At 39.9% G+C, this 19521-nt stretch overlaps 1 protein-coding gene across 1 annotated transcript; it reads right to left on the minus strand.

The window, feature by feature from the left end:
* Window positions 1–404: 404 nt before the first annotated feature.
* SULT6B1 (sulfotransferase family 6B member 1) lies at window positions 405–16695 on the minus strand. Its single transcript, XM_032411178.1, is given in 7 exon segments — window positions 405–547; window positions 2914–3070; window positions 5943–6037; window positions 9739–9865; window positions 10734–10823; window positions 15186–15298; window positions 16497–16695. Coding segments are annotated over 7 exon segments (924 nt in total).
* Between the last annotated feature and the right edge of the window lie 2826 nt (window positions 16696–19521).

Raw genomic sequence — 19521 nt, forward strand, 5'->3', positions numbered from 1 at the left:
CCACCACAAGTGCTTTGATCCTCAGTGAGAGAGGAATTATTCTGGGAGGACAAAAATTTGTGCATCATTGGGAGAGCTGTCTCATCTACACTCAAACACCGATTTACGCATGTTTCTGATAGTATCTGCTTATGCTCTTATGTGAACCCAGAGCATGAAAGAAGTGAAAAGCCCAGCATCCCCCATTAGCAAGACTATCCCCTTTGGACAGCTAAATGGCCTTTTCCCCAAAAGCGAGCAAACAAGTCTGAGTTCAGAAACTTCAAATGTTGTCAGTATTACTAAATTCACGTTATTTATATCTAAATGTTATTGAATTATCATTATTTGGTTATTTGATTAACTTATTTCATTATTTAAATTTAATTATTATTCATCAAAATAAAATATCCACGCCTGCAGCATTAACCAGAAATCAAGCTTGGCAATAGGATTTCATACTTCAGCTTTGCTCCTAGGGAAGTGTCTGCTAAGCACTCTTTGAATTTTGCATCCATTTCCTGGTTCTGAGTTTCACTGAACAAATTTTTCCAATCGCCAACTTCACCTGCAACACACAAAAAACAACAGACCCGGACATCTGTTAGAATATTTCTTCCTATCTTCTTTTTTTTGGGGAAATCAGAGGGGGAGACGAACCATGAGAGACGATGGACTCTGAGAAACAAACTGAGGGTTCTAGAGGGGCGGGGGGTGGGGGGATGGGTTAGCCCGGTGATGGGTATTAAGGAGGGCACGTTCTGCACGGAGCACTGGGTGTTATACGCAAACAATGAATCATGGAACACTACATCATAAACTAATGATGTAATGTATGGTGATTAACATAACATAATAAAATGAAACTAAAAAAAGGAATATTCCTTCCTGATTTTTTAGCTACTTTATTTTATTTTATTTTTATTTTTATTTTTATTTTTATTTAGGTGTAGTTGACACACAGTGTTACATTGGTTTCAGGTTCAACAACTCTTTAAGTGATGCCGGGCTCACCACGAGTGTAGCTCCCTTCTGTCACCTGTATACAACACCTTGCAATTCCACTGAGCTATATTCGTAATGCTGTGCCTTTTATTCCTGTGACGTATTCATTCCATAACCAGAGATGTGCACCTCCCCACTCCCCTTCACCCCTTTTGCCCATCCCCCCACCCCTATTTCTTCTCGATTTTACCATTTTTCACTTTGAAATGTGAAAATAGACACATGAAGAAAATTAGTCTTAAGAACGAATGTAAGTCTTGTAAAATTAACAGTATCACTGGGGCTTCCCCATCCGTGGCATGGGAAGTGATGTGCTCTTTACATCACTGAGGGGACAATAGGCTTCAGTGATCTATCCCCACCCCTGTCTCAAGCCTCGAGACCTAAAATTCCACTTTTTGAGAGTCATTTTTTTTCTCTGTGAAGTCTTTTAAATACTTTTCCCCTTGAGAAGTTGTCATTTTACAGCAGGTTTTTGTGAAGACCTCAGATACTGAAAATTTTGCAGGAAGTTATTATTTTCCTGAGATTAGTATATGTTTTTCTTATTACTTTTAAAAGCAAAGGAAATTACTTCTTTCTTTAGAATCTTTTGGTGATTTGGGTTGAAGGTGCAAGTTCCTTGTTGAATAGCCATTTGAAATGTCTGTTTATTAAGAGGGTTTGATGACAGGAGGAAATGCTTAGATATGTGAAGGGAATAACGTAAAACACAAAACTGTTTACAGACGTCATCTGCTGACATCACAGAGTAAGGCTGGAAGAAATATGCCAAAAAAGTTAAACATGCCTCTGGTGGGAGAAATGTGGATAATTTTTAATGCTTTTGCACATTTTCCCATGCTTTCTGAATTTTCTATGAGGAATATTGTAAAAATTTTAAATTATTACTTTATTTTCGAATTTTTCTGTTCTGAATAGTGCTTGATTAACAATGAATAGAAAAGTTCTCTTTTTTCCCCTCCTTTAAAGTTCATCAAACAAGGCATAAAAATCAGGGATAAACTCAGGAATCAAACCAAAGCCAGATTTATATTCAATGTTCCATTCATGGTGGGGATTTTAAATGGGTTTTCATTTGATAAAGTGTAGTAGAGTCAAGTAAACCGACGTTCAAATCCTGACTCCATCAATTATTAGCTTTGTGGCAATGGACAAATTAATATCCCTGAGCTTTGGTGCCCACATTAGTAAAATTAAGGCATTAATATCTTTTTTTTTTTTTTGCTATAAAATTTATGCCCAGCAAGAGGTCTAACACACGATAGATGCCTGATAAATGATAGTTGTCGTTGTGATGTGTGCTGGCTCTAAATCACATTATACTTTCGTTATATATGCAGTTAAAAAGCCTGGTAATCCCTAAGCTATATTATCATAAATTTCTGTAAGAAATTAGAATGCTTTAATGAAATTTAGGTAAAATCATCAAGTGACAGACATAGCTAGTTGTCTATCCAATACTCGTTATCTCTTCCTTCCTTATTAACAAAACCCTGATTTTAATTTAGTAATAATGTTCCCACCTTAAAAAAAAAAATCACAGTTCCCAGCCAACAGGGCAGAGAGAGGTGGCCAATGAAGTGTACAAAGTTACTGATGAGGCTTCCCACAAAGTTCTTTAAAGGGACCCCACTCAGCTAATACACGCGATTCTGTCTCTTGCTAGTCCCTTATTTTAATAAAACAATCCTTTAATTTTAATGTAATGGTGGTGTTCTGGCTGCTATCTTGCCATCACAAAGTGACAAGCAGAAAGGTAGTAGGAACTTAGATATTGCAGACCTGCCAGTCTAGTTCTGAACTGACCGTGTCAAACTTCTTGTTGAGGGAGAGAAAAAGGAAATCCTGTCTTAACTTAAGGTCTAGTTATTTGGATTGCCTATTACATGCAACTTGTGGGTGTCCCAGAAACCAGGGTGACTTTACCTTTGCGGAACAGAAACGGGCCAACAGCACCATGTGTTTCCTGGGACTTTGCTCGCATTGCGTGGAAGGTACTCTGGGCTGAGATGGTTTGAATCTGCTCCCCAGTTAAAGAGAATCCAAAGAACTCAGCAATTTGTTTTATTCCAGCAGCCAGGTTCTGAAAACAAAATTTTCAAGGATAAACTTCTTTGCATGGGAATCATGCCGTAGCAAAGACAGGCTTCTTAGCCAGAATGGATTTATTTAGCTTAGCTCTCTAACTATTTATCTCACTATCTTTAGACTTCCTTTGATACTTCTGTATCAATATTCAAGATGGCCCTACATGATATTCTGTATTGATTTTACTTTGTAGTTTCAATATATGACTCTTCCTGAACTTTTCAGGATATAAATAATGATAGTAAGCGTTAAGTAGTAGGTAAGAATCTCATCTAAGGTGATACTTTATTAAAAAGCACCAGTCTAGATGAGATGAGGAAATTAATGTAATTGTGCGTGCTCATTCCAATTCTCTTTTCTTCTGAATTCTATGTTTAATTCCATCACGAAAGTCTAATTTTTGGAATCATAAAAACTAGAAGGAGTCTTGAAATTTATCTTGTCTAAATACCCTTGTAAATCATGAACCTCCTCAACAGTATCCCTGACCATGAAGATTCATAAATCTCCTAGAACAGTTTCTTAAACTGTATTCTACAGAACACTAATTTACTTTAAGGTGGTTATAGATGTTTCATGAAAAAAAAAAGAAGGAGGGTGAAGGGTTGAGGTCAAATAAGGCTGGAATCCTTTCGGTTAAATAAAGATAACTTTTTGTTAGTTTTTCCTACAGGATCTCTGAATCTTTACTATGCCAGCTACAGTGTGAATGTCCCAAAGGAGTAGCAGTCCCCAAATCAGTTTGAATAGGCAACCTCTAAGCAAGAATTATTAACATCCAGGCAACACTGACATTCCACAGAACACAAGTTTTAGAGACATTACTCTAGGCTAGAAGGAGAACAGATTAAATTGATATGTTCTTTCATGTTCCATAGATGCACTCTATCAAGGGAAGGGACGGGTTCAGTTATACTTTCCTTTGATAAGAATTTCAGGGGAGACTGGTGTTAAGAACTCACTTCCACTAGAAAGCATCTGACATACTCCCTTCTTTTTAACGTACTTTCTTCACTGGAGTTCCAGGACCCTGGTTTCCTGTCTACCTCAATAGCCACTCCTCTGTCTCCTTTGCTGATTCCCCCTGTTTCCCAAACTCTCTCTATGGGGGACTCCAGGGCTCAGTCCTTGGTCTTCTTCTCTTCTCCATCTGTATACTTACATACATGGGTATGTAATCTCATGTGCCAAATTTATATATACAGCCCAGAACTCTCTCTTCATTCGAGACTTTTATACCCAACTGCCTACTTGACCTCTCCATTTAGATGACTGATAAACATCTCACACTAAGCATATCCAAAACCAAACCCCTAATCTTTCCCACAATCCCGCTTTCACCTACTGGCATCTCCTACTCAAATGATGACAACTCAATCCTCTCAGTTGGTCAGGCCAGTAACATTGGAGTCTTATCTGATTTCTCTTTTTCCCTCACCACTCTTTCTCCCATTCAGTCCAGCAGCAAATCCTATTAGCTCTTCTTCAACATATATTCAGAATTCAACCACTTATCACTGCCACTGCCCCTTCTGGCCTGAGCCATCATCTTCCTTTGCCTGGACTATTGCAGTAGTCTCTTCATGGGTTTCTCTACACTGTCTTTGCTTCTCCCTATTTCGTTCTCATACACCAACCAGAATGAACCTATTAAAAACACACCAACTCCTATCACTCTTCTTCTCCTACAATGGCTTCCCATTTCACTCAGAGTGAAAGCCAAAGGAATTTCAATGGCCTGTCACATGATTCCCATACTTCACTCTACCTCATTCCCTTGCCTCTGTTCTCATTGGTTAATCTCCCCAGGCTCAACCCTACTGACCCTGCCACATTCACCTCCTTCATGTCACTTAATGATGCCAGGAACACTCCAACCTTAGATCCTTTGCTCCAGTTGATTGTGTATGCCTGGAAAGCTCTTATTCCAATTACCTACTGGGCTCACTCCCTCTCTTCTTTAGATCTTTGCTCAAATCACTTACTTTCCATGAGGTTTCCGCCAACTACCCTATTCTATACTGGGATATGTCCAGCATCCCAGTTCCCCACCCCTACCTAACATTTCCAATTTTCCTTAATCAGCTATGCCATTTTTGTCTTAAATATTATAAACATTAAAAAAATACTGTGTTTATTATTTATGATTCTCTCTCCCCGCCTTCTTCAGCTAGAAGGTAAGCTTCTCCAGGGCAGTGAACTTTGTCTGGTCTGTTCACTGATGTATCACAAGGGCCTAGAACAATGCTGAGCACTCACTCACTAAATGTTCATGGATAAACAATTTAAAAAATAACATCAGGGCGCCTGGGTGGCTCAGTTGGTTAAGCAACTGCCTTCGGCTCAGGTCATGATCCTGGAGTCCCTGGATCGAGTCCCGCATCGGGCTCCCTCCTCGGCAGGGAGTCTGCTTCTCCCTCTGACCCTCCTCCCTCTCATGCTCTCTGTCTCTCATTCTCTCTCTCTCAAATAAATAAATAAATAAATAAATAAATAAATAAATAAATCTTTAAAAAAAAAATAACATCATATGGAAAAATCAATTCACAGCCAAATGCATGTTCATTTAAATCTCAACTGAAACCTACCTATTATTTTTGCCATTCTTAAATTGGACCATCTATCATAGCAGGAAAATAAAGCAGCCACTCTTAATCATAAGTTGCTAAGCATTATTTTATTTCTGTTTAATAAACAACCTAAGCCCCTATGCATTGTATTTTTTTTCCTAGCCTCTCCCACATATTTGGAATATTCTTTTTTTTAAATTGAATACAATATTCACACAACCAGACATTAAAAGTAAGTGCTCTATGTTATATTTTATAAGAAATTTTGCTATAGAATGTCAATAATCATAATCTCACCTTTTTCAGGTCTTCATATAATAGGAACTTAACATTTTCATCATCAAGATGTTTGTTCCAATTAATGGCAAAATCAAAATAACTTCCCCAAGAAACTAAAAACACAGGGAAAAAAATTCTTAAGGAATTTTAAATAACTGAGGTTAAAATGATAGATGGTTAATTTATGCTCTAAAATATAAACTATACATATGTGTATATGCTCAAACAAGATTTTTTTTTAAAGATTTATTTATTTATTTTAGAGAGCACACATGCCAGTGGGGGGAGGGGCAGAGGGAGAGAGAGCGAGAGAGAAGCAGACTCCTCGCCGAGGAGCCCACCAAAGGGCTCCACGAGAGGCTTGATTTCATGACCCTGAGATCATGACCTGAGCCAAAATCAAGAGTCTGACGTTTAACCGACTGAGCCACCTAGGCATCCCTCAAACAAGATGTTTATTTGTTATTACAAATCCCTGCTCCAAAAGAACTGGCATAAGCCATTCCTATTGTCAGATTTCTATTCATTTTATTATTTTCATAAATAATAACACAACTAAGCTAGTTGCAAAAGTGGTTTGATAAAAACTATCAGACATTCATGAATATTTAGGTGAATAAAATAATTCAGAAATAGTGAATGATACATGAAAACTGACAGATAGTGCCAGAAAGAAAGAAATGATGAGACAGATATTATCTAGATCAGCATTGCCCAGTAGAAATTTAATGCAAGCCACAACTATAATTTTTATTTTATTTAAATTCTATTACACTCAAGCCCCACATTGGGCTCTCTGCTCAGTGGGGAGCCTGCTTCTCCTTCTCCCTCTGCCACTCTGCCTACTTGTGTGCTTTCTCTCTCTGTGCGTCAAATAAATAAATAAAATCGTTTAAAAAAATACTTGATGTATTTTTCGACTTTTAAAACTTTGGTTGAAAAAGTAGATTCATACACTCAACTTGTACCAAACTTATTTAAAAGTCTCCAGTAACTGAACTGAGTATCTGTTTTTAAGTTTAAATTTAAGCTAATTCAAATTAAATAAAATTTAAAATTTAGCTCCTCGATTGCACTTGTCACATTTCAAGTGCTCAGTTGCCACATGCAGCTAGTGGCCCCCATCCTGGACAGTGCAGATCGAGACACTGATGGGCTGTGGTGCTTGTGGACTGTGTGACTTTGAGCAATTTGCTGAACCCCTTTGTACCTTAGGTTCCTCATCTGTAAAATGGGATTGTTAGGAGGTTTAAGTGAATTAACACATATCACATGCTTAAAACGGCCCCTGATTTATAGTACCCACTCAACAAACTTTAGCCATTATTTCTATATCATTAATAATAGTAATATTCTCATAATTATTATCATTATCATGAAGTCTTTGCTCTGAGCCAGGCTGTTTCTACATGTTTTATTTGTTGTGGCAAACACTGTAAGTTTCACACCCAGTATCCGATATACTTCCATTTTTGTTGTTACCTAAACTGATTGCTTGGGTCTCAGCCAATTGTGAGAATTTGGCTTCCTGTTTTTCAGCCTCCCTCAGAGCTGTGGTTGACCAGCAAGACAAGCAGGAGTCTGCTGGAAGGTTTCTAGCAAACCTGTTGCTGTCTTGTTAAGCCTTCTTCGTGAACTGAAGGGGATGCTTGGAAGGACAGTAGCCAACTTGAGAGTATGTTGCAAAAGGCGCAAAAGGGAGAGGCCAAGGGAATGTCAGAGGTGTTGGCCCGACATCACTGGGCAGCGGAACCAGCTGCCTACCTTCAGCCTTCTTGTTTAGTGAGAAAAATAAAACCCAATCTGTTTAGGCCACTGTGGTCAGGTTTTCTATTCTTCCAAATGCACTATTAATTGATACATTTTATCCTTCAGTCTTTAAAGCAATCCAATGTGATAGGTACAATTTTGAAACCTGTTTTGTTGATGAGGAAATAGAAACCCAGAGAAGCTAAGTCACCACTTCAAGGTCACAGGGTTAGTAAGTTATGGGTGTGGTCATCTTTCGACATCTGTCTGACACAAAAGCTAGGGTTGCCAAACAAAATGCTATACTGTCCCACTTCTGGTAGGTCGGATACTCTTCTTACCTTAGAAGTAAAGAAACCAAAGTTCACAGCGATCAAATGTCTTGCTCAAAATCACCCAGGCATGAGTGATTTGAACATGGGTTTAAGTTCTAGCTCTGCTCACTGGGTTATATAAGACTGATGAATCACTGAACTCTGCCTCTGAAACTAATAATACACTATATGTTAATTAATTGAATTTAAATTTAAAAATTAATTAATTAATCTAAAAATGTTCCAGCTCTGCTACTTAATGGCCGTGTGACTTTCTTATGCCTCTATTTCCATCTTTATAAAACAGGGACAATAATAGTATTTATCCTCATAGGGTTCTCATGAGAAATGAAATTTAAAAACGTACGCGAGGGATAGCATATAGTACCTGGCATGTAGTAATTGTTCAGTAAGTGGTAACTATTTTATTCTCTCTAATATTAATTATAATATATAGTAGTAAGTGATGAAGCCCAATCCAGACCTCTCATTCCAAATCCTGTATGTTTCCCAGTACATTCAGTTTCCTCCCTAGGTTGAATTTAACAAGTTTGTAAGGCAGAAACTTTATTCAGGTTAAGCCCAGCACATTTTATCATTGTCAATCAAATAATTAGGCTGAAAGGGTGGCTAGAGCCACAAAGATTCCCTGCGATAGATTGTTCCAGTGATGACAGCTTCTCATCACTAAACGCCCTCTCATGTTATCAACGGGGGGCCGTTTCAGACTTTCCTTAACTGCCTCCTCCATCCAGTCTCAGTGAGTGGTTTCCAGACAAACTAAACTTTCTTCAAGGCCCTTCATAAGCACCTTCTGAGCACTATTTTTTCCTCTCCTACACCCCAATCCCCAGACTTCATCTTTGCTTTGGGGCCAGTACTGACTGCCCCCGTGTCCATGCATGTGGTTGCTGGGCTGGTCACCTTCAAAAGTGGTCCTCTTGGAGTGACCTGTCAATAGCTTCCTTTCTAGGGTCATCTGGCATTAATTCTGCCTTCTACTCCACATAAGACTCAAGAGAGCCATGAGTTAGAGAAGGCATCTTTAATCTCTGGCCACTCTACCCATGGGATAGAGTCACTGGTACCTACAAGCAGTGGGACCCCTGGCAAGGGATTTAACTTTTTTGATTAGTTTCCTCATCTGTGCAAGGGGTGACTACTGCCTTGTTCATAATTTGTTATGGTCCTAAGCGAAATCATGCACATACAACACCTACTTTAGTACCTGGAGCATCAGTAGGCACTTATAAAATTGCAGTTAGCAATAACCAGAGGTGAAACAACAACATGGTCTGGCAAAGCTGATTTCCTTTCTGGCAAATGAATATCTTAGGTGTGGGTTTTTAAGATTTTTAAATTTTATTTTATTATCATTTTTTAAGTTTTTATTTATTTATTTATTTAGTAATCTCTATCCTTCAACATGGGGCTCGAACTCACAACCCTGAGTTCGAGAGTCACATGCTCTGCCTACTGAGCCAGCCAGGTGCCCCTGTCCCATGTCTGTTTGATGCCTACCCCCTACTCATAGTCAACATATGAATTGCCCAAATCATTTTTAAAAACACTAATGTATTATTGTTTGATGAACAGAAGTAGTGGTGCTATAAAACTTCATTTAAAAGCAACTTTTTGGTGCCTGGATCCTCCTTAATCTTCTTTCTTTCTTTACTGTAAGACACATTTGATTTTTTTGTACTTAATGTGGTCATCTGTTGAAGAAAGAATTATTTTGCCAACAGCTGTACCTTGTCCTTTCATGAACTGTCTGAAGAATTCATCCCAAGAGCCATAGCTTGGAATATCGGGGACATCATTGTGGAAATGGAAAAAAGACACTGCCGTATCTTTAGGGTTTCGAAATATTACCAATATCTAGGGAGAGAAAATTAAGTTAATTTATTCAGGTCTATGTTTTGAACTTTGGAAAAGTGAAGGGGTGAGCAATATCATTGTGTAATCCTGTATACAACTTAATTTTGTTAACAAATAGAGAAAGGACAGTAAGAAATTGAAGAAGAGGGGGTAGCAGATGGGGAAATTTGGGGAGAAGGGAGAAAAAAGAAGAAAAAGCAGATTGATGTTGTAGCAGAGAACTTCTGCTAATGAACTTAGTAAAAAGTTGTATGTAGAAGATATCGAAAAGGAAAAAAGAGCAAGCTCATTAGAATAGTCATAAAGGCATGATCTGGAAAGTTAAAATGCAAAGTAAAAATTGCAAAATAATATTAAGGAAAATGAAAATAATGTTCAGAGTTTGGTGGGAGAAGATCAAACAGTGATAAGAGTAACCAACGCACCTATAGTTACGTACACATGACCTGAAGTTTGCTATTATATGTGAAATTCAGAAATAAAATTGTTTCAGACCTCAGGTAAATAATGCTCACCAGAAAGAACAACAACAACAACAACAAACCCTTCTGCTTGTTTTCCTAGATTGTACTCTTTTGTTAAACACTCTAAATATCTTAGTGGGATTCTGAAATCTATTCACTACAAAACAGATTTTAAAATATGTTCAATTCTAGGTATATGTTTTATATCCTAGCTGAAAATGCATTTGTTTTGCATGAAACTATAGCAAATATAATCTGAAGAAAGAAACAACAGAAGAAATACTAAATCTCACACTTCATTTATTAAAATTCTATAAGATGCAAACTTCATCACATAGCTCAGAAAGGCAATATCTAGACGTTAAAAACTTCAAATTGAAATACGAGTAAGAAGGGACACTCACCTTGGCTTTATTCTTGAAGATGGACCCAGGTAATTTGTCATAATGGAGGTGAGTTGCCAAAATCCTTGGCGATGGAAACTGTCTCATTCTCTTAAAAATATACACAATAAAGTGAAAGTGTGTGTGTGTGTCTTATGGTCAATCTTTCTTAAGTGTAGTATCTGAATGGTAGTTTCAAGCATCACTATTGTTGTGCTTTTTCCATTTCCTCCTCCAATTTTTGTTTTGTTTTTTTTGTTTTAGAGAGCGAGAAAAGAAGAGTGCGCTTGCGCACAGGGGTGGGGGAAGGGCAGAGGGAGAGAGAGGATCTTAAGCAGACTCCACCCCCAACAGGGAGCCCTGGACGGGGTTGCTGGGCTCTATCTCACAACCCTAAGATCATGACCTGAGCCAAAATCAGGAGTCAGATGCTTAACTGACTGAGCCACCCAGGTGCCCCTCCTCCAATTTTTAATTTTTTTCTGTTTTCTTGTTTTGTGGGAGTGAGGAATGGAGAAAATCATAAACAAGTAATTTAAATCGTCCTTTTGGACTTCCTTGTAGGAACTGGCTTATCTTTTTTTTTTTTTTTTTTGTCATTTTTTGAAAAGTTTACCTTTTCTCGAAATCACATCAAATTCTTGTGTTCAAGACAGCTCATAATCTGCGGTCTACTCTTTGACTTAATTTGGCTCTCTTCTATAGTCAAGGTCTTTAACAGAAATATTCAAGTTTTTCACAGCTCCTCCAAACCTATTTTTAATATCTAGCTTTTTTTTTACCAAAAAAATTCCAGGGGCATATGGGTGGCTCAGTCAGTTAAGCATTTGCCTTCAGCTCAGGTGATGATCCCCGGGTCCTGGGATCAAGACCCACCTTGGGCTCCCTCCTCAGCAGGGAGCCTGCCTCTCCCTCCCCCCCGCTCCACTCCACTCATGCCCTCTCTCTCTCTCAAATAAATAACTAAACAAATAAATTTAAAAAAAAATTTAAATTTCCATTCAAATATCCCAACAGAACCTGAAAGGGCACAGTCACTTGAATATCTGAGAAATATTTTACAAGATGGGATGCCTGGGTGGCTCAGATGGTTAAGCGTCTGCCTTCAGCTCAGGTCACGATCCCAGGGTCCTGGGATCGAGTCCCGCATCGGGCTCCCTGCTAGGCGGGAAGCCTGCTTCTCCCTCTGCCGCTTCCTCTCTCTATCTCTCTCTCTGACTCTCATGAATAAAAAAATAAATAAATAAAAAATTAAAAAAAAAAAAGAAATATTTTACAAGAGAAATTCTTGTCAGTGTGAGGACTCAGTCATTGATTCTTTGTGTGTGTGTATCCACTTCTACTGATAATTTAAAAAATGAAGTTAGCTGTTTAATCTGCCAGGGGTAAGGGTTTCATCTTAATATTAGGCCTTTAGTATGTTATACGGGCTAAAGCTTCAAGTTTATTTCCACACTTGTAGAGGTCACTCACTGCTTGGTCACATTATTTCCAGTGATAAAATGATATTTAGATATTTATAGCCAATTGTTCTGTAAAAACTTAGTGGAGATCCCAACTCAAGCAAGGGCAAAAATAAAATGAGGTTTTAAAAATAAAAAAAAAATTTAAGGGGTGCCTGGGTGGCTCAGTTGTTAAGCGTCTGCCTTCGGCTCAGGTCGTGATCCCAGGGTCCTGGGATCGAGCCCCGCATCGGGCTCCCTGCTCAGTGGGAAGCCTGCTTCTCCCTCTCCCACTCCCCCTGCTTGTGTTCCCTCTCTCGCTGTGTCTCTCTCTGTCAAATAAATAAATAAAATCTTTAAAAAAAAAAATTAAGTCAATGATATGGGCCCAAGTGGTGATTAATAGTCATAATACTTGATTTATATCAAACTGTCCTAATTTTTAGTTTTGAATGTCACTTTTATATTCATTCACAGCAATCCTCTCAGGTGGGTATTATAACCCCCATTTTAGAGATTAACAATAGGCTTTGGGGTTTTAAGTGCTTTATACAAAATCGCACAGGTGGTGATTTTCAGATTAAGTTATAGTATGCTGTTTCCACTACACCGAAGAGCCAAAAGTCACAAAAAGACATGAGAAATGGTAAAGTTCCTAAAAGGATTAGAAAAATATCCAGGGAGAAAATGAGAAATAACTGTAACAAAACTGATATGCATATAATAAAATGTTGATGAAAATGTGATATGGCCAAACTATAAGCAACGTAAAGACTGTATGTTTATTTTCTTTTATTTTTTAAGTAATCTCTATGCCCAATGTGGGGCTCTAACCCACAACCCTGATATCAAGTTGCATGCTCCACCAACTGAGACAGCCAGGCACCCCAGGAAAATATATGTATTTTAGGAAAGCCTTCTGTAAAGTGAGTAACTGTTGAGTAAAGCTCATCTTCTTACCGATTTCCATTTTAAAATAGGGGCGCCTGGCTGGCTCAGTCAGAGCATGCAACTCTTGATCTCCAGGTTGTGAGTTCGAGCCCCACTTTGGGTATAGAGTTTATTTTTCAAAAAAGCGGAAAACTGGGGAAATGTTAGCATAAATTGTAAAGTTGATGCGAAACACCCTCTTTAGAAAAAATGTTGTGCAATGGCCTGGACAGGAGAAACCAGTGGGGCTTTTCATTGGCCCATCGTTTCTTACCTAGGAAAAAGCTGCTGAAGACTCCTGTCCACGCATCCCGAGCCAGTCCTGACCGCCCACGTCTGGGCCCCGATGTGGCTGCTGGCGCCTCGGATGCCTGCTGAGGTTGCAGCCAACCACATGCAGGATGCACACTTACCTCCCACTCCAGCCCACCCCCAAGTCCCTGTACATCTCATTTGCATGTAATTTTTTGTGACTTTAGTCCGATCCACGGAAATGGGCTTCCTTCCACCTAAGATCCAACTTTTCAGTTTATATTTGTCATCATGCCAAGTGTCTCTGTCATTTTCCAGAAACCACTTCCTAAGTCTCAATCCAATGACTTATTTCTTAGTAACTGAGCTCTTCTGTCTGCTTGTTGGGAGTCTTGGTAGTAAACACTTCTCAAAGTTTTGCTGAGACTGTGGTTCCCCCTTGAATACAGCTTTCCCTTCCCAAATGCATTTCTGGTGTATCTAGGTAGGGCCAGGGATGGTCCTCCTCTCACTTGTCCTACCCAAGCACTGAAGTCCTGAGGCAGATCCTTCCTCCCACCCTTTTCTTGCCTTCCCTGGCAGGGACCAGAGCGTCCTGTCTCACACCCAAGCCCCACTTAGTTATACTGATAAAGCGAGTAATAATATGTGGTAAGGTGAATTAGAACAGGTAGGATGACCTGTTAGAACCTTTACACACACCAGTGACTTACTCTCTCAGCTACTACTTGAGTCATCCCTGAGGCAGAGACATCAAAGGTAATGTCTTCCTAGGAAAAGTCTGGGGACTGCTGACATAAACTGAGGGCAGGATTATCTGGGCCTTAGAGGAACCCTCCTGTTGGCATCCCACCCAACTCTCTGTCTTCAGAGACAAAGCTTTTTTGTTTTAATTTTTTTTTTAAGATTTTGCTTTTTATTTTTATTTATTTATTTAAGATTTTTTTAAAATAAAGATTTTACTTATTTGCGAAAGTTCGAGAGCATGTGCCAGGCGGTGGGGGGCGGGGGGAGCAGGTGTTGGGGTAGGGAGAGAGACAAGCAGATTTCACACTGAGTGCCAAGCCAGACTGGGCCTCAACCTCAAGACCCTGAGATCATGACCTGAACCAAAACCAAGAGTTGGCTGTTTAACTGACTGAGCCGCCCAGGGGCCCCTAAGATTTTTTTTTTTAAGATTTTATTTATTTATTTGACAAAGAGAGACACAGCGAGAGAGGGAACACAAGCAGGGGGAGCGGCAGAGGGAGCGGGAGAAGCAGGCTCCCTGCTGAGCAGGGAGCTCGATGCGGGGCTCGATCCCAGGACCCTGGGATCATGACCTGAGCCGAAGGCAGATGCTTAACTACTGAGCCACCCAGACGCCCCTAAGATTTTATTTTTTAAGTAATCTCTACATCCAAATGGGGCTCAAACTTACAACCCTGAGATCAAGAGTCACATGCTCTACTGAATGAGCCAGGCAGGCACCCCTGGTTTTAATTTTTCTTCAGGTTTCTCGGCTTGCTTTCCCTCCTATTTTTCTTTTATAAGTAGGCTGTCTATATTGTGCAGAGGTTAAGAAGCTCGAATTGGAAAACTTGGGTTCAAATCTTGGCCCTGCCATTTATTAGCCCCTTGACCTTGGGTAAGTTTCTAATGGTTTTATCTTTTGTAAAATCGTGATGAGGTTATTTCGCCATGAAATGAGATAATCCTTGAAAAGTGCTGGGATAATATGGTAAGCACAAAATAAGTTGCCATGATTTAAGTAGTGTACTTTCTGAACGCAAAACTAAAAATATCCCCCAAACGGAAGAATTCTTTCTATGATAATTTACTATAAGTTTAAAGGCTGTTTGGTACTAACCTGGTATTTTTCTGGGTCCCCACATTCAAGAATTGGGAATTCTGGATATTCATACTTTTTTTAAGATTCAGCAAATATCAATTCACTAATGATGTGGAGAATCCAATTTGAAACTATGAGAAAAATCAAAGAATCAAAGCTCATTAAGGAGTCTTGATATAGCAAAGTCATGTTACTTTCACATATATATCATAAAAATTAAAACCTACAGCCATCCTGTGGTATGTACAATGTACATTTGAAATAAACTGGGCTATAAAAGAAACAGTTTTGTGGAAACAGCACTTCTTACATTAGTACAAAATTCAAGTTATCTTATTTTTCAGATTTTTCCTTTAACAAGTGGCAATATTTCTTGAATCTATCATATGTTCCTTACAGAACAATGTTATGTTATAGAAATGATTTTTTATTATATATCATGTATTATTTTCCCTTACGTTAATGAATATTTTCTATAGGAGTATTATAATTTTGATAAATTTGATTTTATTAAAACCCAGCATCAATTAACAGAATCAAATGAAGATGGCTTTAATAAACACTTAGAGATGAAATACCAGTTAAAAAAAATCAAAAGTAGATTGTGAGATTTTATGAAATAGGAGAATTTAGATTCTCAATGTCTCATCCTCCATTGATGAATGTAAACCATGTAAAACTGGTTTGCAAAACTAAAGGATTGATGATGTTTGATCCTGAAAAATAATCTATTATGTGGAAATCATCATATGCATTATAGACATGGGCATGCTTTTGTCTTTAGTCAAGAATCAAGATGAAAATCTTTACTGCTCTCAGTGCTTGATAGCAAATGGACTCCCCTGCATTCATCTTTCTGGTAGCCTGCCCCACCATGAATCTTTTCTGCATCCATCATCCAGCAGACCTCCTCCCTCAGACACCGAGGTTTCTAAATCTAGCAGTTCTAGTTATTGATTTCACAAGTTATGCTCTTAACCATCTTTTCCTTTTTTTAAGATTTTATTTATTTATTTGACAGAGAGAGACACAGCGAGAAAGGGAACACAAGCAGTAGGAGAGGGAGAAGCAGGCTCCCCGCTGAGCAAGGAGCCCACCAATTTGGGGCTCAATCCCAGGACCCTGGGATCATGACCTGAGCCGAAGGCAGACGCTTAACGACTGAGCTACCCAGGCGCCCCTGCTCTTAACCGTCTTGATCATCCTCCCACTGCTTTCTGGCTGGCTTCATGCAGCAATGAACTGCCCTCCTCCCCGACCTTGGCCTTGCACCCTGCCCAACTACTCACGATGAAAAAGTGCCCTTGTAGAAAATGATTTGTCATTTACCACACTTTGGATAAGATGCGAGCACTATGTCATCACTTCTGGCTTCAAAGGTGTCCAAGGCCTGGAAAGTTTCTGAGGTGCACATGGTGATTGGGTACGGAATCCCCTGATGAGTGAAAAACAAGAGAGAAAGCGCAGTTTCTTTGGATTTTTCCAAAGCTTCGTCAATATAGTCAATAAATTTGGACTTACTGGCCATGCTGGCTCCCTGCTGATGAACCTGTTCTGTGGTCGTCCAGGGGCAGCGACAGCTTTTAATGGAGTTTCTCAGGAGGTGGAATAAAGGGCTCCCCCAGCTCACAGGAGAAATAAGTCATTGAATTCTCCCCGCCCCCACCTGCCTGTTTGCACACCCATCTCCGACAAAAGGCAAACCGCAGGTGCAGAGCAGTGTGAGGATTAGGGAATATAACCCCAGGGGTTGATTATATTACCATTATAGACAATCTTCCCAAGGAAAGTAAGAATAGAGTCCATTACCAGAAGATAACAGATATTAACTTTCTAACAAACAGTTCTTTAACTGAATCAGACATACAATTTTCCATCACAGAATTGAGGAAATTTTGTATGTCAACAGAACATATCTTACTGAGGCAGGTGGTAGGTGTAGGAGAGCAACTTTTAATCTCCATTTTACAGTGGGGAAAGAAGAGACCAGAGAGGGTTCCTAGTTGGATAGGTTTCTGGGTTTCATTATATTTGTAATAATGTATTTTTAAAATGTTTGTCAAAAGGTAAAATTGGAATATCTGACTGTCTTACTATTTTTATATTTCCATAAACCACTTCCCTGTTGGAGATCTTATTACTTACATAACAATGGGATGCTATTCACTGTAGGTGGGAAGGTTGTGTATTTCAGAATCTCCCTCCCAAAAAAGAAAAGGAGTAAGACTGGACTCCTTGCCAAGCTGCTTAGTGGGATTGTCCCTTACATTATAGTCTTTGTTTTCCTGGGGAAGGTAGAATTTAAGGTATTAATTCAAATGTTGCTGTTGTCTTTTGCATGCTTCTTAATGAGTAAAATGATAAGACAATATGCCTGGATCCTGTTTTGACACTCGTGTCTGTAATTATAGGAGGATTTGGGGGGCTGTTTGGAATTGGTAATGTGAGCTCTGATTCTTCTTAGTCTCCCTAGGCTGAGGGTAGGCTGTCAGTCTTACAGTTCTACCTACTTGACTCTTATTTTTTTCTTAAGATTTTATTTTTTAAAGTATTCTCTACACCCAGTGTGGGGCTCCAACTCACAACCCTGAGATCAAGAGTCTCGTACTCCACCAACTGAGCCAGTCAGGTGCCCCCCCCACTTGACTCTTAATTGTCTACATGCATGGTGGAGGTGAACAGCATGAATGATTGTGTAATAACCTAGATTATATGATACATTTGCACTGGTGTGCTTTTGAGTGCAGGTGGGCCTCCGGTTCTGTGCAATCCCAGCTTCTGTTTAGCTCCTTGATCCACCCAGGCCTGAGATAAGTGGTGGGGGACCACTTAGACGGCACCGCCCTGGCTTGGCTCACACTCCTGGTGGCATCAGCACAGGAGGTTTGTTTAAAGCTCCTTTCCTTGAGATTAAAGACATTGTTCCTTCTTAATTTTTTTTCTTTTCATTTTTTTTTCTAGGCTATGGACTTATACTGGGTGGAGGGGAGAAGAGAGAATTCTGGAAAGAGAGAGAGATTGAGAGGTTGAGAGAGAAAGAGGGAGAAAGAGAGAGAGAGAGAAAAAAAAAACTTGGTGACCAAAAATGTCTAGGGTGATTGAACTCTAGTCTGATTAGTAAAGCAGGGAAGCAAGAATCAAGAAGCATATGGCTCTTGGAAACAAACTGAGGGTTCTTGGCGGGGAGGTGGGTGGGAAGACGGGGCAACTGGGTGATGGGCATCAAGGAGGGCACTTGATGGAATGAGCACTGGTGTTATATGCAACCAGTGAATCACGGGGAAAAAAAAGCAGCAGCATGTGGCCCTTGTGTGCCAATTGGCCCAAGGCTGATTTTTAGGGGCAGGTAAATCGGCGCCTCCTATGCCATCCTCCTCTTTATGTAGTAGAGTGCCCCTTCAGGATTAAGTTGGGCTTTTTCCCTCTTCTTTACCAAGAGAAGTGCTACTTCCTAGTGTAGTATAGGATTGAAATTTACTTTGGAATCCCACATATAGGGAGAGGGTGTAACCTATTGGTATTTTGGGAGTTTATTAAAAACTGGCTCCCCTCTTCAGAAGTTGAACACCAGGAAGTCAGGGATGAAGTCTAGTTAGTGGATGCTGGAAACATTCGGGGTCCAGGGCAGTTTATTTTATTTTATTTTATTTTTTAAAGATTTTATTTATTTATTTGAGAGAGAGAGAATGAGAGAGAGCACATGAGAGGGGGGAGGGTCAGAGGGAGAAGCAGACTCCCTGCTGAGCAGGGAGCCTGATGCGGGACTCGATCCAGGGACTCCAGGATCATGACCTGAGCCAAAGGCAGTCGCTTAACCAACTGAGCCACCCAGGCGCCCCCAGGGCAGTTTAACTGGTGACACTTTGGCATCCTAGACTGGGGGTGATGGAGAAGCACCCCACTCCAGCACGGGGATGCTGGCAAGCAGGAGTCCTGCCCCCACTTCCTCGCCCTAGGGACAGTGCTGCCAGAGGCTGCAGGTGCCACTGCTCTGTGTCCTGTGGCCATCTGAAGGGAAGGCTGGGTCATCACCAAGATCCTGGGCTTCTCTTCTCTAGTAGGTGCTTTTTGTCACTAGTAACAATGGTCTGCAACCTCTTGTCAGCTGATTGAGAGAGCTTTATTTTGAGGATCCCACACAGGTTGCGCTGTCTCTTTCCGTGGGAAAATGGACAGCAAACTTCCCAGGTACTTATTAATGAAGAGATCCCTGCTGCCCCTGCTCTTATGACCACTACAGAGGACTGGGACTTTGGCCAACTTCCGTGCCTTGGGCATGATGAAGCAAGGGAACTTCTTTCTGGTCACTTGCATCCCTCTGCTGGAGTTAGCAAATCAGGGTCACACTGGGGAA

Source organism: Phoca vitulina, unplaced genomic scaffold (assembly GCF_004348235.1).
Source record: "Phoca vitulina isolate PV1807 unplaced genomic scaffold, GSC_HSeal_1.0 scaffold12, whole genome shotgun sequence".
NCBI lineage: Eukaryota > Metazoa > Chordata > Mammalia > Carnivora > Phocidae > Phoca > Phoca vitulina.